We start from the raw sequence: 22,433 nt of genomic DNA, 5'->3' as shown, positions 1-22,433 counted from the left end.
CGCCGCCCAATGGGACTCCCAATCACATCCGGTTGTGATACAACGTGGAATTGAACCAGGGTGTCTGTAGTGAAACCTCTAGCACTGAGATGCAGTGTCTTAAGCACAGCCCTATGGGACTCCCAATCACAGCCGGTTGTGATACAGCCTGGAATTGAACAAGGGTGTCTGTAGTGACACCTCTAACACTGAGATGCAGTGTCTTAGACCACTCGGGAATCCTACTATGGGAGAATCCCAATTGGTTTTTCTCGCCTCCTCTCCTCCGTCTGCAAGGAGAGGAAACGTGGAAACAAATGAGCTTGTATGAATTGAGACTGTCCTTCTCCAATCACAGGTCATCAGGCAAATTATGTTTACAGGGGCAGAATCCCAAAATAAATATGTAAAGTGATAATAACAGATTTAGCTAGTTGTGCAAGACATTTTATAGATAAAAGGATGAGTAAAATATTGTTTTTAAATGTGTGCATGTGTTTCTCCTCTGAGAAAACAAGAGCTGATTCAAAGGGGGCGTGGCGCATTTCAAAACGCTTCTGCGATAAGGAGCCGAGAGGATACACTTGTGCTTCCTCGGTGGGAGGAGGCTATCGAGGAGGGGACGACACTCCTTTTTATTTTTTTTACCTTTATTTAACTAGGCAAGTCAGTTAAGAACACATTTTTATTTGCAGTGGTGTAGTTCTATTTTCTTTTAGTTGAGGAAGCGCCATTTTTGAATTTGTCAATCAAAGTTTGTAGCCTACTGACAGATGTAGCCTATTGAATATCATTGTAGAATAGACCTATGCATAAAATGCTTCATCCATTTGCAACGTCTGCCCACACATTGTCTCAAGAATATTTGCAATTTTTAATACGCCAAACACTGTTAGGTGTACCTAATATCCAACACAACTGATTGGCTCAAACACACTAAGAAGGAAAGAAATTCCACAAATTATCTTTTAACAAGGCACACCTGTTAATTGAAATGCATTCCAGGGGACTACCTCATGAAGCTGGTTGAGAGAATGCCAAGAGTGTGCAAAGCTGTCATCAAGGCAAATGGTGGCTATTTTAAAAGTCTCAAATATAACACTTTTTTGGTTACTACATGATTCCATTTGTGTTTTTTCATAGTTTTGATGTCTTCATTATTATTCTACAATGTAGAAAATAGTAAAAATAAAGAAAAACCCTTGAATGAGTAGGTGTGTCCAAACTTTTGACTGGTACTGTACATCACAGAAGACTGAAATATAACCAAATCACTTGACATAGAAATACTGTATTTTTGGTGGTAAAAAAATGTGTGTTCATTAATTATACAATTATGAAAAATATTAATAACACTAGAGGCCACTAGAGGGCCACTAGAGGGCGATTTGGTCATTTGACTGCAGGAAAGGGCTTCTTCGCTCACGAAACAGTCAGAAGATCTAAAGGCATATTCCCATGAAACTGATTGAGATTAAATTATTGGCATGCAGTTTGGACATTTCACTGGTAAAACGTGTAGAATTATCATTCAAGATCGACAGAGATGATGGCCTATTTGTGACAAGGTAGGGTTGGTATACAGAAGATAGCCCTATTTGGTAATAGACAAGTCCATATTATGGCAAGAACAGCTCAAATAATCAGAGAAACGACAGTCCATCATTACTTTAAGACATGAAGGTCAGTCAATGCGGAACATTTCAAGAACTTTGAAAGTTTCTTCAAGCGCAGTCGCAAAAACCATCAAGCGCTATGATATAAACTGGCTCTCATGAAGACCACCACAGGAAAAGAAGACCCAGAGTTACCTCTGCTGCAGAGGATAAGTTCATTAGAGTTACCAGCCTCAGATATCGCCAATTAACTGCACCTCAGATTGCAGCCCAAATAAATGCTTCACAGAGTTCAAGTAGCAGACACATCTGAATATCAACTGTTCAGAGGAGACTGTGTGAATCAATCCTTCATGTTCGAATTGCTGCAAAGAAACCACTTCTAAAGGACACCAATAAGAAGAAGAGACTTGCTTGGGCCAAGAAACACAACAAACACATTAGACCAGTGGAAATCTGTCCTTTGGTCTGATGAGTCCAAATTTTTGATTTTTGGTTCCAACCGCCGTGTCTTTGTGAGATGCAGAGTAGGTGAACGGATGATCTCCGCATGTGTGGTTCCCACTGGGAAGCATGGAGGAGGATGTGTGATGGTGTGGGGGTGATTTGCTGCTGATACTGTCAGTGATTTATTTAGAATTCAGTTTACTTAGAATTACCATCTAGTTTGCACTTAGTGGGACTATCATTTGTTTTTCAACAGGACAATGACCCAAAACACACCTCCAGGCTGTGTAAGGGCTATTTGACCAAGAAGGAGAGTGATGGAGTGCTGCATTAAATGACCTGGCCTCCGAAATCATCCAACCTCAACCCAATTGAGATGGTTTGGGATGAGCTGGACCTCAGAGTGAAGGAAAGCAGCCAACAAGTAATCAGCATATGTGGGCACTCCTTCAAGACTGTTGGAAAAGCATTCCTCATGAAGCTGGTTGAGAGAATGCCAAGAGTGTGCAAAGCTGTCATCAAGGCAAAGGGTGGCTACTTTGAAGAATCTAAAATATCAAATATATTTTGATTTGTTTCACACTTTTTTGGTTACTACATGATTCCATATGTGTTATTTCATAGTTTTGATGTCTCCACTATTATTCTACAGTGTTGAAAATAGTAAAAATAAAGAAAAACCCTTGAATGAGAATATTTGTCCAAACTTTTGTTTGGTACTGTATATAAAGTATAATATTGGCATGCAAACTCAAAACTGAATACATTTCAACTCTGTATCTGACATGGTATAGATGTCTTCTTTTTTTAATCGCATAACCATGTGTGTGAAGTGTATACTTTTGTTTCAAAGTAGATTTGTTTGACTACCAAGAAACACTCTTGTGTGACAATGATTTAGCCCACTATAGTAAAATGATAACTGTAGTCATGTGTGCAGAGGCCCATCGGTCAGAGGCTTGACCACTTTGAGCGGGCAAAATCCAATGTAGAACAGCCACAGACAGGTCTTGCTAAAATGGCTGTCTTCAAAACAGTTTGTTATGGATTTGGCGCTTACTGTCCAAGTGATTAGCTTACATAAACGTACCACCTCTATTGCATATGTAGACAAACTGATCCACCGCATGAACCTTTCATCACACCAACGAGATATAGGATCCAAATTCACTGCGTGTCTGCCTTGATGTTCATAAATCTCCACGCACCCCTTCTTGTGCAGTGGAATCCAGAATTATATGTGACCAGTTGGTTACGGTGCTGCCCTTTCTGCACCACGATTCGAAGGGCGCTCCAATCAATTAAAAATAACCCTCATCAAGATCTGTTGCCTACGCCTAATAGTCCTATTACAAATAGAAGATTATCACCTCTCACAGTGGTGCTCGTTTAGATCACATAAGATCTAAACGATCACATAATGATTCCTTTTTATTTTACATGACAGAACAGAATATAATAGCATATACTGTAGCATAGTAGGTCTATAATATGATACACCAAAAACACCTGCTTAGTCATTTCTTATCTGAAGCTGAATAGTAAAAAAATAAACGTGGAATTCCAAGTTGGATGACCGTTCAAAAGATTTTCTAGTCTGAGCTGTGTTTTTTCACGAGTTGTCTTGAGCTCAAGTCATACGTCGGAGCTTTCAGTGTTCCGAGTTCCGTTGTTTTGAACGCGGCATTATTCATCATTGGTGCCACAACCAGAGTGAGAAGACAGGGAAGAAACATTTACCTACAGGTGTAGGATCTTCTTAATTTGATCACTTTTTTGTTGCTGAGAATTTTCCTGCAATGTAGGAAATGCAAACTTGTTGTGTATTTGAGTTTTAAAAAGGCTTCTAAAGTTTGTCATTTAGAAAGTTTGTCCAATTACAAATTTCAGACTTGATTTGCCCTAACAAAAAAATGTACCATCCCCTACCAAAATTCCATTAATTATAATCCACATAATAATTCACATTTCCTGTTGCTGCAGGTTTATTTTCCTGCTGTAGCAAACTGGCTGAAATTAAGATCCTACATCTGTATCTATAGGCTGCTATAGCCTACTGATTTATTTTGTTTGTCATTCTATCGTTTTCATGGTATTTTAGTGGTGATTAAATATCATTTATTTAGAATTTATCAGAATTAATTTTCCATAAGTATTTTACCAGCTCTGACTGACTTGAAAAAAGTGAGGGAGTGCAGCTCCCCCACACTACGGCAGCACTACTTCCTGCTCCTTTGTTTGCCTACTAACGAATTGGCACTCTCCTCGAACACTCATTGGTTTCCGGGTCACGGAGGACGGAGTAGTTTAGGAGAGAACAGACTTTTGTACAATTGGAATTTTTCCCATGATGACATTTTAAATCTCCTTTTCCCCGCAGGTGCAGAACCTTGCCATCTGTAGTCAGCAGGGGGCCCCCTCCTCTCAGCTCCAGGGCCTTCATCTCAAACAGATGTCTGGAGGGGCCCAAGTCTCCCTGTCTGGCCAGCTCAGGGGTCCAACCCAGGGGCCACAGGGAACACAACTGGGGTCCCTGAAGGACCCATCAAAGGGGGGGCAGAAAGGTGAGGGCCACTTTGTATCCGTGAGCCGCAGTGTGATGGCCGTCAGCAGTCACCCCCTCATCAGCCCAGGTAGACCACACTCAAAGCGCCCTGTTCAAGGTTAGCATAACAAAGAAGCATAGGTTTAATAGTAATTGTTATATAAGCCTGAATGTGGGTGGAGTATGATGACACCAACACTGTTTCATAAACATGATAACAGTAGGGCATGTAGCCGCAGCCAGGGCGGGCAGCTGTTGATTTTCTACTTTTGCTATAGATAAATCAAATTTCACACACAGTTAGAGCAAGTCTAAAGAGGTGTTTTTACCACACAATTTTGTCAAAAGACACTTCCATAACCTTGTCTCCGCTATAGGTCCTTTTGAGTTCTATTTCCATACCACATCACCAGGCCGGCACAGGGCTGTCTGTCAGACCTATCCAAGAGAAGGCTGTACTGTAAATGCAGGCCAACCCTTCATTAGACTGCCAGCCCTATTCACGTGGACCCACTTACAGAGGAAATGTATTATTATTACAGGACGTAAAGGGGAAATGGCCTAAGATCAGACAGTAAGCCTCAGCCAGAACCCAGTGACAGCTCAAATATGGCAGAGAAGGTTTCTAAAAGTATCTTATTGGCAAGACGACTGGCAGCTTCAAAACACAGCAGCAATACACTCAGCTTAGTTCTAATATGCAGAGTTCCTTGACCAGTGGTGGAAAAAAGTACCAAATTGTCATACTTGAGTAAAAGTAAAGATACCTTAATAGAAAATGACTAAAGTAAAAATGAGTCACCCAGTAAAATACTACTTGAGTAAAAGTCTAAAAGTAAATGTATTCGCTAAAATATACTTAAGTATCAAAAGTAAAAGTACGAATAATTAAAAATTCCTTAAATTAAGTAAACTAGACGGCACAATTTTATTTATTATTTTTTTATTTATGGATAGCCAGGGGCACACTCAAACACTCAGAAATCATTTACAAACAATGCATTTGTGTTTTGTGAGTCCGCCAGATCAGAGGCATTAGGGATGACCAGGGATGTTCTCTTGATAAGTGTGTGAATTTGACCTTTTTCTGTCCTGCTAAGCATTTAAAATGTAACGAGTACTTTTGGCTGTCAGGGAAAATGTATGGAGTAAAAAGTACATTATTTTCTTTAGGAATGAAGTGAAGTAAAAGTAAAATTTGAAATTCGGACACTGTTATAAGCTGAACTGTTGCACGAGGAGGAGAGACTTTTCCCCCATGAGGATCTCATTAGTAGCTGGGATAAAAGGGATATCCCAAACACCATCTTATACAGTCACCTCCTTCCTGCAGCACTGGAGCTTTAAGCAGCCCTAAGCCGAACCAGACGGTTTCCCTAGTGTTGCTAAAGGTGAGGAGGGCAAGGCTGCAATGGAGGATACGGCTGAAGGCTTGACCCATGGGTCTGAGCTACTCCTAATGAGCTACTTCCAGATGGGGGCTGGCTGGGGGGACGCCCCTCAGCGCTGCACATCTTCCCCTCTGTCACCATGTGCGCACAGGAAACCCTTCCCCCCATCTCAGCGTCCAAAATCAATAGATCAGAGGCAGAAACTTCTGTTTCCAATTAAAATGCATGCCACAAGGGTTTGCGCTACTGTTTTATACAAATATTGTTGGTGGCATTTATTTTTGATTTAGTTATCCTTATGGAAAAACCAAATGAATTTCACATGTGAACGCATGTGAAGTGACCCAAAAACACGTTTTCATATGATTTCACATTTTCCACTTGTGAAATCATGTGATTTTCCTGTAAGGGTTGCGTCTGTTGGGTTATTTTGACAGGCTCAATTGGTTCATGTTCGGAACATTGTGTGCTGGATTAAATTATTTATTGATATGTGTAAAACCAAAAGTAGACTGCGGTCTGGACCCAAAGTTGCAATATTCAATTGGACACAAAGCAGTCTCCCCGCAGCTAGCCAGTTTGAAGCTTTTCGACTTGGCAGTGTAACACATGTAAGTGGTGTGTGAATATTGGAGAGAAGGCTGGCACACTGCTTTAAAGGAGTTGTCACATAACTAGTGTCTGTAGAATAGTTTCCACAGAATAATCCCCAAACCACAGCAGAGTAAGTTGTCAAAAAGGCCTTCGTTTCCACCAGTTTGGGGCCTGACTGAGGTACTTATAAATGGTGAAGCAGGCATTCTATGAGTGGACCACAGCAGAGGAAACCAAGAAGGCTAATGATCACGAGACGTGCTGCCCCTCCAGAAATGGTTGCTCTTCACATACAGTAGAGGCATCTACTGCACACATTCAATCAAAAGAGATTGGGCTTCATGCATGGAGGACTACAGCTGTTTCACCGCTAGGTCCCATTGGGTTGAGAATGTCATGTGTAGAATGAGACACAGGTGACTGGATACATTAACCTGAAGACAGACTCTGTGGTAGCACGATACAAACGGACTGAAGGGGATGTCAAAGGTATTAGCTTTACAGTGATGGTTGGCGTACAGTACATGATTTAGGGGACAAATCCATTAAAGAAACTCAGGACTATTTAGTTACAGGTTCATTTTAGTTTACCATGGTTTTCTGTTAAAGGCCCAGTGCAGTCAAAAATGTGATTCCCAGTGTTTTATATTTCCACGCTATGATGTTGGAATAATACTGTAAAATTGTGAAAATGACTAATGCCCTTTTAGTGTAAGAGCTATTTTGGTGGGAGTTCTGGCCTTCCATGGTGACACCACCATGTGGTAAATTAGTTAATAGACCAATAAGAAAGAGAGTTCCAAACCTCTCTGCCAATAATAGCACATTTACAGTTTTTCCCTCCTCATTCAGACCACTCTCAGACAGTCCTAGCTAAATTCTTGCTTGAGAAATTGTCGTTTGCTAAGAAGCTATTTTTGTTTATTTTTGACAATTTGTATTGAAAACAATCACAGTGATACTTAATTGTTACCCAGAAATGATTTGATATTGAGATAAAAACACCTGCATTGGACCTTTAAGAGACTACTCATGAAATCCTAATTTCCCTAATACAATATCTATTTGTATAGCACTTTTTATGATACTCAAAGACATTCAAAGTCACTAGCCATAACATGGCTTTGATGGTGTTTTGATTTGGGTTTCGCTCTCCTATAAGTGAACGTCCGTAGTAACCACAGACCTTTACAAACTGCAGCGCTCGCAAGACTCTGATGTGGAACGGCGGCAATGTTTTTGAAAATGGGAAGCTGTCTTTAAGTGTCCTGTTACTCGTACGCCTACATCAATGGCTCTTTTCCCCAGATGTTTATCTTCTCTAGTTCCACAGACCATGGTCATGTGTTTGGCCTCAGGGAACCTATTGTTTGGCGTATAAACACACTTTATGAGAGTGAGGATTAATCCGGGCTTGACTGACTGAAGCCAAAGATGAACATGCCCTGGGGTGTCTGTTTGTTTGGGAAGTTATTGCTGTGGTAACCAATGTAAGATATTTCTGAGGCTTACTCATTTAGGGCCAAATCCTAACTTGAAATGTACACAACTAAGAATTACGTACATGGGTAGCTACATTTTATTGTTTGTTTTGTGAAAGAAACCTGATATTTCTTAGTTTAAAGACTAATGTTGAGTTATGTGTTGTTTTTACAGCGTACGCACAAATCCAGACGCACCAGTTTCTGCAGCAGCAAAAACAGCAGCAGTTTGTGTTCCAGCAGCAGCGACACCAGACCCAGCAGCTTTCTCTGAGGGGCCAGGCCCCAGTGCTACATACAGCCTCCATCCACAGTCACTCTCAGGCCCAGATGCTACAGGCCCTGGCTATCCAGCCCCAGCCCAAGGAGGGCCCTGTCCCTGTACTGCCCAAACCATTTATTTCTGCCAATGTTCCTAGCCAGCAGGCCACCATCTTCCACTCCACTGTCAGTCCCCAGATTCTTACTCACAACGGGCCAACCCCTGTGGTCACCCAGACGCAGGCTGCTCCGCTGCCCAACACCAAGCTAGTGCAGATGGCTGCAGTCGACCTCCAGATCCAGCCAACATCTCTTACACCAGCCTCTCAGCTGGTTCAGGATGGTGCTGGCAAGGAGCTGCCCACGTCTGAGGTAGTCACGGAGAACAGCTCCACTCCCCTCCTACAGCAGCCAACAGCCCCTCCTATTCTTGAGGTCATCACTATTGAGCAATGCCCATCGGATCCCAGCAACCCCACCACACCCACTGGAGGTAGATATTATATTTTATATGTCACAGGTTGCATCTCTAAGTCATTGGACTTATGGATAACCAGAAGCCCTGACTGACTGTTCAATTTGATACAGTAATGTGACATCCCACCCATCCACTCACTGACTCACTCACTCTCTTACTCAATGACTCACTCACTCACTCACTCACTCACTCACTCACTCACCAACCCATAACCCACCAACAACCTATTCACTCACTCACGTCCATCTGTATGCTTGGGCAGCTCAGGCACAATGGCCATCCCCACTCTAGCGCTCCCCTCAAGCAGAATACTAAATCTGTCATGCCCCAGAGTCCATTGTCCAACCTTGCCACTTGGGGGAACGTGACAGCTTTAGCCATAATTACGGGAAAGGGTCGGGCTTTGTCACTCCCGTGGGATAGGGGGGAGAAAGTTTTCAGGCTTCCGCCTTACCAATATATTTCTCAAATATTGAGGGAATTCGATTATCTGGACCAAGTTATCCCGGTGGGAAGAGTTTGCACCAGGTGAAAAAAAATTGTTTACAAGTCGCGTCAAAACAAAAGTGACATTTGTGTTTTCAAATGCAAAAGTGATATTTTGATTAAAAGAATCTGCCATCCCAATGAAAATGTTTTTAAAATTGTAACATATATTATATGGACAGTTACTGTAATTGTTCGATTTGAAAAGGGCGCTCCTTTCACTTGTGCCTGTTCACGTCACAGGCCATATACCGGTGCACCGGAAAGCAGTGTGAGGGGAAAATAGAGTCCACCAATCCAACCAATCAGAGAGGGAGTCGTTTTGAGCTACTCGTCGCCATTGAATCACATTCCAAGTTGCGCTGGCCAATGGTGGGAGTGCTTTATTTCCTCGAGGCTCGTCATGTCTGACAGGTGTGTCTGAGTGAGGCACATCCACTCAGACATTCAAACATGAATAATATACTTTCAAGAGGCCAGGATGCTATTACTCTGCAGATACTGAAGTGGCCACCACTGCTACTTGGCTCCTCTGAATCACAGCAGTACACCATGTGATCATGGCACAATCCTCCTCTAAGTGTTACTGTTAGGTGGCCATAATTACAACCTTGATCTAGCAAGTCCAGTGATGCCTAAAACCTTGGTCCACCCTCAAGCCTAGGCCAGCATGTCTGCTTGTGGACATCTTGTGACAGACAGCTGAATTAAATAATATCTATATTATGTATAAATATACATATTATTATGTATAAAACGTGCTATGCATATGTCATGACATATAATTAATTAACCCAGTCTTTACGTGGTAGTTTTTGACATAATGACAAGTCATGAAAGCGTTGGAGGTCCTATACCTCTAGACCCATAGCTCAAAAGTTGAGAAAATCCACCTCTCAACATTTCCCATTCCAAACATTTGTCACTAAATCTATGAAAATCTGTTATTTTTACATACAGGTTTTCAGTTCTGTCTTGCCAATATAGTTCTCAAATATTGAGGGGATTCGATTATGTGGACCGGGTTTCCCAGGTGGGAAGAATTTGCACCGGGTGAAAGTGATTGCGCTCTCTTTGGAACTGAGCTGCCTCCGGGCAGTGAGCCAGGTTCCCGCTCTGGTCTACGCAAAAGTCGGCTCAAAACAAAAGTGACACTTGTGTTTTCAAATGTAAAATTGATATTTTGATAACATCTATCTCCCATCCCAATGAAAACTAGTTAAATAGTTAAACAAATTAGAACTTATATTATATGGACAATTACTGTTACTGTTCGAATAGAGAAGGGCGCTCCTCCCACTTTTGCTTTTTCACGTCACGGGCCATATACCGGTGCATCGCGGTTCATTTTAATCAAACTCCACCAATGTGGTAGATTGTACTGGAAAGCAGTGGGAGGGGAAAATATAGTTAGCCAATCCAACCAATCAGAGAGGGAGTCGTTTTGAGCAACTCGTCACCATTGGATCACATTGCAAGTTGCGTGGGCCAATGGTGGGGGCGCTTTATTTTCTATTCAGTTCACGCATACAAAGGCCACTTGCTTGTGTACTTTTGCAGGGATAATAGTACCGAACAAACTGAAGAAAGCATACGGAAAAGTGTGGATGTGATTGCATTGCTTGTGTAGATTCTACCTATGTAACGGGTGCGTATTTCCACGGAATATTTGTGAATTGTTTGAGCACATGATTTGTTTGCTCCATGTTGCCTTGGCGGACGGGATATGAAAGGAGCTTGGAGCAGTGGAACAAAGGGGTGTGCCACGGAGTACTGTCTTTGGGTGTGCTTTCGCTCCGATGTTGACCATTGTCGAGGCGTTTGAATCAGAGCGTCTATATTTGTCATTTATTATGGTGTGTTTCTCAATTTAAGTTAATGTTCAAACGTGGGCAAATGTAGTTTTAATGATGTCGACGAAACCTTTGCACTTTTATACCGCAATCTATTAGAAACAATACGCATGTGGGACAATAAGCACCTTGCGCAATGATCATGAATGATTAGTTGATACAGTACATTCTTTGTATTAAATACACCTACTCATCTTAATTGTTTTGTTGAGGAAAGTAGTTTTTTTGTAGATGTAGAGTGATGCGGGGAGGAAAATAAACAAAACAATTTCGAAAGTGTTCCAGATTTTCTTCTAGAATCATTAATTCTTCACTGCGTAAAACATGTCCATATTTATCATTATTGTTACATGATTGGTCATTCTCTATTATTATTATTACCTCAGCACTGACTCCTGCATGCCAGTTTAACATTTTACCCAAATATTTCCTTTTTATTTACTCACAAATATGCCATTATTATGCCAGCAGGTAAGGGAGATGCTGAGTGGCTGAATGCGCAACCAGGTGCAGGCTCACTTCCAGTCATGACCTCAGGGAATGGGAACAATGCGCCCATGGTGACAGGCAGTACCCCACAGAATGGCGAGAGCAAACTGCCTCAAGCCATAGTGAAACCCCAGATCCTCACCCACTTTATTGAAGGATTTGTGATCCAGGAGGGAGCAGAGCCTTTCCCTGTGAGTAGGATTCTGAAGAAGCTTTCCACCCACTGGGCACATGGCTCTTCAGAAGCAGAGGCACACACACAGGCGGACTGGGACCAGAAAACGGCCCTGGCATTTCTAACACACTTCCTCTTGGTCCCCACACCGGCCCATTTTTTTTTTTTTTTGAGGCCCCCATTATTAGCCGAATAAGGATCATTTTGCGCAAAAAACAGAAGTTAGACAGGCCCACTGGGCAAATAATTTACCAGCCTAATCTGCCTCTGCACGCCTGTTTTGGAGTCAACTGAACCATAAGGACACATAGTTATCCATGTACATGACCAGTAGTGCACTTCCCTCTAGTGGACTAAATTAGACTAAACCATTCATATCATTATGCACTGTACAGCATTTTACTACCGGTGTAAGCAGCATGAATGACGTGAATTGTCTCTGTCCTTTCAGGTGGACCGTCCGTTGTCGTTGCTGATCGAGAACCTGAAGAAACACAAACAGCAGACTCACTCTGACTCAGAGAAGACAACTACCTCCTCCAACAGCACCACTGACTCTGAGATGGAGGACCTATCACAGCAAGGTAAAGGACCAGCCAGAAGACATCTTGCTTGGCCCACTATGGCCTTTTCTCAATTAGATTTGCTCAACTCCTGTGTCCTCTCTCCTCCGTCTTGCCCCCTTTTCAAAAAGGTCAAAGGTAATCGAGGAGAGGCGGCCGAGGAGAGTGGACGAAAATGCGCTTATACGAAATGAGAAGCTCCTCCACTTGCAAATTACGTTTAGAAGGGGGAATCCCAAAATAAATGTGTAAAGTGATAAAATGAATTAGGTTAGTTGTGCAAGACATTTCATAGATAAAAGGACAAGAAACAGTGTTTTTAAATGTGTATTGTCGGAGGAGAAAAGCACGCACAACAGGTGATTCAAAGAGGGTGTGGCAGATATCAAAACTATTCTGCTGTAGGATACACGTGCTTCCTCGCCAAAAGGAGGCTATCGAGGAGTGGAGGACCGTCTTTCATTTGCCTCCTAATGAATTGACACACTCCTCGACCACTTATCTGTATCCAGTCACAGAGGAGAGAGGATGGACTTTTGCCCAAATGAGAAAAGGCCTATTAACCCAGAACTACAAGCTTCTCATTGTGGCATTGGCTACCTGGCTTCACGTCCCACTTCTGCTTGAATCTCAGCACAAATGTTTGTACATATTGGCACTTGGATTTGCTCTTCTTGATCCGTACTGTAGGACTGTCTTTAGGGTTTTCTTTGTCTCACATCAACTCTCTGATCATCAGAAAGTCAACCAACCACTTGCCTCCGTAGACATGAAGCCATGCCACGCTCATTACCTGTCATGCCAACCCGCATTCCGTGTTAATACCCACTGTATTTTTACCACTGCTTCTCTGGTTCCCATGTGTTGACGTGAAACTGTTGTTGCTGTGCAGAGCTGAAGCAGCAAGAGGAGCCCACCCTGACGTGTGAGCTGTGTGGCAGAGTGGACTTTGCCTACAACTTCAAGAGATCCAAGAGGTTCTGCTCCACAGTGTGTGCCAAACGGTAAGGCCTGGGTAGACAAGATGCTGGGACTGAGATCTGGGTCGTACCCATTAGGCACCGAAGGGAAGGAAACGTACTGCAAAAGGGAGGGACTATCTGAACTTTTATTTTCCATTGAAAAACATTTAGCAAAGGTGTGGTCTAATGAATATAACCCAGGCATCCTGAATGACTTTTTCGCCAGCAGTTGTTACAGCAGTAGTACACAAGTGCAGGAATAATAAATAAATGGATGGCTTATTCTTTACTTGAGCTATTCATTTGTTACTCAGATGTTTAAAAATGAATTGACAATTAAACAAATGGCTTGCTCAGCCTTTGAAACACTTAATTACCCAAGCTACTTGTTGATACATTGCCCATTTTATTTATTTTTTCCCCCATAAAATGTTTGTGCAGGTACAATGTGGGGTGTACAAAGCGAATGGGCCTCTTTCCAAATCGACAAACCACGATGGAGAAACTGAAGAAGCAGAGAACATCCATTGGGACCTCAAGCTCCGAGACCAAAAAACAGGTGAAATGGCACTGTTCACAAAATATCAAGAATCAAAGCACTATATGACTTTATAAACATTTCCATTGAGACCCTCTTTCTGGCTAGAATGGCAATAATCCCATATCACTTCAAAGCTATATCCTTCCTTTGTGTTTTCAGACTCCCACTACTGGGCAACAACCTGGGGGTGGATCGGTGACATCCAGCCACCCCTCTCACCCTGGTCACAGGGAGTTCAGCCAGTGTTTAGACATGTCCAGCTACGAGGGTCCCCCTTCACCCCCACTGTCTGCTGCCAGCTCTAGTGCTCCCAGGTCCCAGGCGAGCAGAGGGGCTGAGCACACGGAGGGCTGTGGACAAGAGCTGCCCCTCTTCCAGCCCAGCGACCCGGCCAAGTGGAACGTGGAGGAGGTCTACGAGTTCATCTGCTCCCTGCCAGGTGGGCACTGCGACATTTTCCATTTACTCCAATGGTTGCTAAATGGCAGAGTAGCAGCCCAATACAACAGTGGTCACCCTGGAGAAATGCAGGGTGTGTAGGCTTTTCTTTTAGCCCAGTGGTAACACACCTACTTCAGTCAACAAACTTAGTCGTTTGATTAGTTGAAATACAAATGAAATCAAACTTTGTTTAAACACTCTAAAACATAGATATCGGTTCCAGGAACATAATTGGTGACCTGGCCCCTGTCATAAATCAAGCAGCAAGCAAGAGGGATTTTTAGAAAAGACTTGCCTGCAACCTGGTGGTTATGTGTAATGTTATTTTTTTAGTATATATATTTTTTAGAAAGCTAGCTGATGAGTGGCTGTTTTGTTCCCAGGTTGCCTGGAGATAGCCAAGGAGTTCCGCTCGCAGGAGATCGACGGCCAGTCTTTGCTGCTGCTGAAAGAGGACCACCTCATGGGCACCATGAACATCAAACTGGGGCCTGCGCTCAAGCTCTTTGCCGAGATCAGTATGCTGAGAGACTCGTAACCCCTCCTCTCTGGAGCCACTCCACACTGCCGGAAAGTGTCCAGAACACCGTATTTATACGGTACTCTGACCAGGCTCAAGCCTACCGCTGTGGCAGGTTGGTCCCATGGTGGTGGAGGATGGACGAAGGGTGTCTCTCTGTTTCATAGAAGCTGATGGTCCGTAGCATATTGGCAACGCTGAGTTTAGAGCTTTGCCTCTTTGGACTCTCCTATGCAATGCAGGAACCGTTAGCTACTGAATGAGTAGTACTGTGGATGTTGTACTGTGCACAAGTAACTTACCCAGCTAGACTCAAATGGACAAGGTGGTACTTAAGTTCATAAACGCCGTTACTAGTAGTTAGAGATTCCTGGTACTTTTGTATACTTTTTAGCCAGTAGTTCTGAAAGTAGCGCTCACGAGCCAAAAGTGGTCCCTGAAAATTGCGTACTACGTCACATATGTGCAGATATGTGCACCACGTCATTGCTCTCGCTCTGCTGTGTGCGTCTTGCTAGCTGTCACTCAAATAGTGAGGGGCTGAAGCACATTGGTTGGAACTCGAATTGTTAGGGGGCTGGCCCATATCGGGGAAAATGTAGGGAAAATGGCGCCACACAGCTTCCAGTAAACAGCCTCTTTCAAACTAAGATTTTGTGGCTAATTGAGGTAAAGTAATTCTGCTCATAGATTATGCATGCATGAACTACACATGTCACATGCACCAAATACAACAGGTGTGGACTTTACAGTGAAACGCTTACTTACGAGCCCATTCCCAACAATGCAGAGTTAAAATACGAGGCAAATATTTGCTAAATTAAAAGGAAATGCACATCCAGCCTGAAGTGGGAGGTTTAAAAATATATGAACTCAGCAAAAAAAGAAACGTCTTCTCACTGTCAACTGCATTTATTTTCAACAAACTTAAAGTGTAAATATTTGTATGAACATAAGATTCAACAACAGACAAACTGAACAAGTTCTACAGACATGTGACTAACAGAAATGGAATAATGTGTCCCTGAACAAAGGGGGAATCAAAAGTAACAGTCAGTATCTGGTGTGGCCACCAGCTGCATTAAGTACTGCAGTGCATCTCCTCCTCATGGACTGCACCAGATTTGCCAGTTCTTGCTGTGAGATGTTACGCCACTCTTCCACCAAGGCACCTGCAAGTTCCCGGACATTTCTGGGGGGAATGGCCCTAGCCCTCACCCTCCGATCCAACAGGTACCAGACGTGCTCAATGGGATTGAGATCCGGGCTCTTCGCTGGCCATGACAGAACAGACATTCCTGTCTTGCAGGAAATCACACACAGAATGAGCAGTATGGCTGGTGACATTGTCATGCTGGAGGGTCATGTCAGGATGAGCCTGCAGGAAGGGTACCACATGAGGGAGGAGGACCCTGTAACGCACGGCATTGAGATTGCCTGCAATGACAACAAGCTCAGTCCGATGATGCTGTGACACACCAGACCATGACGGACCCTCCACCTCCAAATTGATCCCTCTCCAGAGTACAGGCCTCAGTTTAAAGCTCATTCCTTCGATGATGAATACGAATCCGACCATCACCCCTGGTGAGACAAAACCGCGACTCGCCACTGCGAGGATGATCAGCTGTCCGTCCTGTCTCCCTGTAGCACTGTCTTAGGCGTCTCACAGTACAGACATGGCATTTTATTGCCCTGGCCACATCTGCAGTCCTCATGCCTCCTTGCAGCATGCCTAAGGCACTTTCACGCAGATGAGCAGGGGCCCTGGGCATCTTTCTTTTGGTGTTTTTCAGAGTCAGTAGAAAGGCCTCTTTAGTGTCCTAAGTTTTCATATCTGTGACATTAATTGCCTACCGTCTGTAAGCTGTTAGTTTCTTAACGACCGTTCCACAGGTGCATGTTCATTCATTGTTTATGGTTCATTGAACAAGCATGGGAAACAGTGTTTAAACCCTTTACAATGAAGATCTGTGAAGTTATCTGGATTTTTACGAATTATCTTTGAAAGACAGGATCCTGAAAAAGGGACGTTTCTTTTTTTGCTGAGTTTATATACTTAAGTCGCCAAAGTTGTGGAGCTTTCTGTAAGTCAGTTTAAAAAAAAATGGAGTTAGTTGCATCTGGATTACTTCTCCATTGATAATATACACTGAGTTTACAAAACATAACACCTGCTCTTTCCATGACATAGACTGGTGAATCTAGGTGAAAGCTATGCCCTGACAAATTGAGGCTGTTCTGAAGGCAAAAGGAGGGGGGGTGCAACTCAATATTAGGAAAGTGTTCTTAATGTTTTGTACACTCAGTGTATATTTGATTCTTGACTGGAAGTTGGCGTTTTGGGTATTTTTGGTCTTGGCGGGAAAGTGGTTGAAAACCTGCCTAGGACTATTGAGTTGTTAGGTTATTAACACCATCCATTGCACAGGACAGCACACAATGTTACAGTTCACGCCTTGAATTGGTGGGTTGTGATACTTACTTTAGTATTTTTGTATATAAATTCAACAAAATAACCTAAAATCATTGCATCCTTTTTTATTTCTTGCCTTTTGTGTTAAGAAAACAGGTGTTTAAGGATTCTAAATTTGAATAATTTTGTTTGCTTTCTTAATTTATTGTCCTTTCTACTTCCGTGAAGGCCATTTTCAAAGGGACAAGCCTTAACCATATGTAGTTGTCTGTCAAACTGGCAACCAGGTAGGGTCCCTGGCCTCCAGCAGTCTGGGGTAGTGGAATTCAATTACTCTTACTAACTCTAGTGCGAAACTAAGAAAAATAAACTGTCATTCCAAGTTTGTATTATTTTGTGTGATATACTACTAGGGTTAATTGGACAGGAACATGGAGCGACGTTCAGGTTTTCCCCCACCTATTTTGGGTGAAAAACTTGACATTTGGAATAGATTTTAGTGATCTAAATGAACATTTTTGGGAACACCACCATTCCCAAATCCATTTTGTGCTCGGTATCATATTGAAGGGATAGTTTACACAATAAAATGCAGATTTTAATAGATAATCACTCAATGTTTTTTTTTTTTTTTGTTCATCACTGCAACATGTCCTGCAGGCCTTTTATAGACTGAAACCTGCTGTAACCCTCAAACCAAAGTGTCATCGGCATCATGTTTGTATCTGATGTTTAGGATTAGAAACTCACTTTTCATTCTTCAAGTTCTAAACTTGTTTAGTATTTGTATTTATGGAACTATTTCGTATACTACATCAAAAATCAAAAAACATTTTGTACTCCCAAAATAAAACCTTAATGGTATGTGTGTACATTTTTCTGCAGTGATAAAAGACCACACTGTCATTTATGAATATATAGTATCTACATCAAAGTCCAGTTGGAAAATATTTTACTTAGTGAATACATTTAATTGATATACATTTTGAGTGGAGTCTCCTATACAAATAATCAGTCAATAACAGGGCAGTGAGAGAATAATTCATTACAACTATTCAACTGGCTGATACAGAAATGTCTTTCACATATGCATAGACTGAGATTCCATGACCACTGTAACAGTAGGAGTATAAAGCTTATTACAATCTGACATGGTGAGAAACCAGCAATTGACAAATATTAATCTTAGTTCAAACATATTTTGCTTGAAACTGACAAGATAAATGAGATGTCTTGTAGAAAGGTTGGCAGGTGTCCCTTTCAACAGCCAGTACATGTAGCTCTCAGGCATGAGGATGGGCAGCCACACCTGCTGTTCACAACCACTACAATTACCACGGATAATCTTCCCTTAAGTATTTATACAAACGCATACCGACACATGCAAATACTGTACATTTAGAAGCGTGTGCATGTACACACACGGTATTTATAGTTTTTCACAATATTACAGAAAGAATCCACTAATAAGCCAATGGACTTTCAACACTTTATTATCCATATTTGAAAATAAATGGTAAAATACCAATGTTTTTCAGCCAATCAATCATCGGGTCACTTCTTCCTTTTCAAAATTACAGTTTGGAAGCTCCGTTGCTAATTAGTTAGTTTGGTTTCCCAACCCGGTCCTCACCTCGACTGCGGATGCAGTTTTACTCATGAGTGCCCCCTACTGGAAAATGTTAAGGAGTGCAGCTTTAACTCACCTAACCTTGCGAAGGATACCCCAGCATCCTTGCTTTGGAACAAAGGACGGAATTCTTCAGGGAGAGAAAGGTGTGCACACACAGCCACTGTGCTGGTCTTGCTTAAACGTCCCTTCACTGTCCATCAAAGTTTCCTCACTGATTCCAGAGAGAATATGACATCTTCCTAGGGAGAGAATAGAAAACAAAAATGGATCATTACAGCAGCTAGGCACAATGGGTATAATAATGTCCAGCTCACTCTCTAAGAGTGATATTAGTAGAAATACAACAAAAACATACGCACTGATTTACAAAGTTAGATAAACCCATGGGGTGGATGCACCAGGAATCAAATCTCATTCAAGTACATATTCATAAAAGCTCAGTTTTTCCCCAAAGTGCTGATTGATACTTACCTTGACAAGAACAGCATTAGACATCTGGCAAAAAGCCACGAGGAGCAGGACAATAGAGAGCAGTCTTCATCTTTTCTGTTTCTCTGTGATACAGTATGTCCTGTTTCTGGGTTTCTCTCTTGATATAAAAAAACATTTGTTGACTGCACTCCATCCAGCCTCAAAAAGGATATGATTGGTAATAAGTACAGCATGTTATCTAATAAATAGCAGGTTATTAGGTCTATATGGTGCCATAAATAACCTGGTACTGTTCCTACTGTCAGAAAACAGTAAGAGAAGCCAAGAGAGGAATCAGATATGTTTTATTGGGTTAATAAACCCAAGGATATTTTTCTTGTCTCTATATGATACATCATTTACTGTACGCTGTGTTGATAAAGTGTCCATTTCAGAAAGATTAACGGGGGCTCTGTACAATCTGTATCGCTCAAGCGTTACAGATTGCGTGATAGACATTTAAAGGTCCTTTTCCATTGAGCTGACATATGCAGCGTTTACCGTGAATGCAGTTTTTACTAACGTGGGAACATGCCTTTAAATTTCAATCACACTAACTACACAATACGGATTGAATAGAGCCTTAACTTTCTGTTCCTGTTTAGAGTCACTAACGAAAATTGACACTTAGGTGGACACTATTCCACAATTTCTTACAAATAAATTGTGTTTTTAACTTTGACATTTTTAATCGGTTCCCTTAGTAAACCACCAACTCAATATGGTTTTGTTCTTTTACAGTGATTCAGTCATAAACATCCCTTTTTCAGGACCCTGCCTTTCAAAGATCATTCGTAGAAATCCAAATAACTTCACAGATCTTCATTGTAAAGGGTTTAAACACTGTTTCCCATGCTTGGTCAATGAACCATAAACAATTAATGAACATGCACCTGTGGAACGGTCGTTAAGACACTAACAGCTTAGAGACGGTAGGCAATTAAGGTCACAGTTGTGAAACTTAGGACACTAAAGAGGCCTAAGGGGAAGGCAAGAGAATGGTCGTGGACAGAGAAAAAGGTCAAAACCAGATCAGAGTCCAGGAGGTACAGAGTAGCAGACAGGCTCGAGGTCAAGGCAGGCAGAATGGTCAGGCAGGCGGGTACAAAGTCCAGAAACAGGCAAGGGTCAAAACCGGGAGGACTAGAAAAAGGAGAATGCAAAAAGCAGGAGAACAAGAAAACTGCTGGTTGACTTGGAAACATACAAGACAAACTGGCACAGAGAGACAGGAAACACAGGGATAAATACACTGGGGAAAACAAGCGACACCTGGAGGGGGTGGAGACAATAACGAAGACAGGTGAAACTTATCAAGGTGTGACAATTGTGTCTGTGAACCAGGGGTATCACTCAATTCAAGCCATTTCGATCTACGGTGTCCACAGATCGATTTGTAAGCGAAGATGTTGGTTGGAACAGGTACCAGAACCACGGAGGTCCCCTAAACAGGGGACATTACATCTAACTGGTTGGAACAGGTACCAGAACCACGGAGGTCCCCTAAACAGGGGACATTACATCTAACTGGTTGGAACAGGTACCAGAACCACGGAGGTCCCCTAAACAGGGGACATTACATCTAACTGGTTGGAACAGGTACCAGAACCACGGAGGTCCCCTAAACAGGGGACATTACATCTAACTGGTTGGAACAGGGGACATTACATCTAACTGGTTGGAACAGGGGACATTACATCTAACTGGTTGGAACAGGGGACATTACATCTAACTGGTTGGAACAGGGGACATTACATCTAACTGGTTGGAACAGGGGACATTACATCTAACTGGTTGGAACAGGGGACATTACATCTAACTGGTTGGAACAGGGGACATTACATCTAACTGGTTGGAACAGGGGACATTACATCTAACTGGTTGGAACAGGGGACATTACATCTAACTGGTTGGAACAGGTACCAGAACCACGGAGGCCCCCTAAACAGGGGACATTACATCTAACTGGTTGGAACAGGTACCAGAACCACGGAGGTCCCCTAAACAGGGGACATTACATCTAACTGGTTGGAACAGGTACCAGAACCACGGAGGTCCCCTAAACAGGGGACATTACATCTAACTGGTTGGAACAGGTACCAGAACCACGGAGGTCCCCTAAACAGGGGACATTACATCTAACTGGTTGGAACAGGGGACATTACATCTAACTGGTTGGAACAGGGGACATTACATCTAACTGGTTGGAACAGGGGACATTACATCTAACTGGTTGGAACAGGGGACATTACATCTAACTGGTTGGAACAGGTACCAGAACCACGGAGGCCCCCTAAACAGGGGACATTACATCTAACTGGTTGGAACAGGGGACATTACATCTAACTGGTTGGAACAGGTACCAGAACCACGGAGGCCCCCTAAACAGGGGACATTACATCTAACTGGTTGGAACAGGTACCAGAACCACGGAGGTCCCCTAAACAGGGGACATTACATCTAACTAAATAGGTCTCTAAACCACAAGTCGGTGTCCTTCCTTTTGCTTTATTACCTAAAATGGACCAAAAATTTGATATTTATCTTTCCAACTGCGTTTTCTGAGAAATGTCAGAAATCAATACCACTTGCTTGACAAATTACAGTGTTATCATGAGTCAACATTTGCACAGCACAAGTGGCTGGTGGCACCTTAATTGGGGAGGATAGGCTCATAGTAAAGGCTGGAACAGAATAAATGAAATTGTATTGAACAAATCAAGCATGTTTTCCATGTGGTTGATTCTATTCCATTCCAGCCATTATTATGAGCTGTCCTCTCGTCAGCAGCCTCACATTCAGAGTATGGTATCAAGCACTTCTTCAATTTATACAGTTTATACACTTTAATCTCCCTCAACCCATTTAGCATTAACATTAATATTAGTATTGTGTTGATTAGTGTCTTTCTACTGTATTGTATGCACAGAAAATCCTCACTGTGATGGAAATCTAAAGTGAACCACAGTCTAAGGACAAACAAAGTATCTTTGAGTTTTGTTTCACTACAATATAGTGAAAAAATATACAGTACCAGTCAAACCCAACACCTCTAAATCAGAGAGGTGCGGGAGGCTGTCATAATCGTCAT

At 42.4% G+C, this 22,433-nt stretch overlaps 1 protein-coding gene and 1 long non-coding RNA gene across 12 annotated transcripts in view; both read left to right on the top strand.

The window, feature by feature from the left end:
• LOC115166283 (polyhomeotic-like protein 2) overlaps positions 1-15,707 on the top strand; it is a 49,053-nt gene extending 33,346 nt beyond the window's left edge. For 3 of the 9 annotated variants that reach the window (XM_029720133.1, XM_029720137.1, XM_029720138.1), the window contains 8 exons: positions 4,423-4,705; positions 8,229-8,807; positions 11,600-11,811; positions 12,247-12,379; positions 13,251-13,362; positions 13,762-13,879; positions 14,021-14,300; positions 14,686-15,707. In XM_029720133.1, coding sequence (XP_029575993.1) covers positions 4,423-4,705; positions 8,229-8,807; positions 11,600-11,811; positions 12,247-12,379; positions 13,251-13,362; positions 13,762-13,879; positions 14,021-14,300; positions 14,686-14,840 — 1,872 coding nt within the window. In that variant the 3' untranslated portion in view covers positions 14,841-15,707. Of the gene's footprint in view, positions 1-4,422; positions 4,706-8,228; positions 8,808-10,703; positions 10,927-10,957; positions 11,135-11,599; positions 11,812-12,246; positions 12,380-13,250; positions 13,363-13,761; positions 13,880-14,020; positions 14,301-14,685 lie in introns of those variants that run through there. The other 6 variants (XM_029720136.1, XM_029720135.1, XM_029720134.1 and 3 more) reach the window with 6 other exon arrangements.
• Positions 15,708-20,712: 5,005 nt separating this feature from the next.
• LOC115166435 (uncharacterized) lies at positions 20,713-21,807 on the top strand. 3 transcript variants are annotated; one of them, XR_003870326.1, is made up of 4 exons: positions 20,713-21,261; positions 21,292-21,701; positions 21,732-21,760; positions 21,791-21,807. It is a non-coding gene; the product is annotated as an uncharacterized LOC115166435 (long non-coding RNA). The 3 variants fall into 3 exon arrangements; XR_003870327.1 differs by having other exon boundaries at positions 20,728-20,764; positions 20,824-21,701; XR_003870325.1 differs by having other exon boundaries at positions 20,713-21,701.
• The last annotated feature ends 626 nt before the right edge of the window (positions 21,808-22,433 follow it).

The sequence above is a fragment of the Salmo trutta genome, chromosome 28, assembly GCF_901001165.1.
Source record: "Salmo trutta chromosome 28, fSalTru1.1, whole genome shotgun sequence".
Taxonomy (NCBI): domain Eukaryota; kingdom Metazoa; phylum Chordata; class Actinopteri; order Salmoniformes; family Salmonidae; genus Salmo; species Salmo trutta.
Note: the sequence above shows the minus strand (reverse complement) of the source record. Positions and strands in the feature narration are given on the sequence as shown.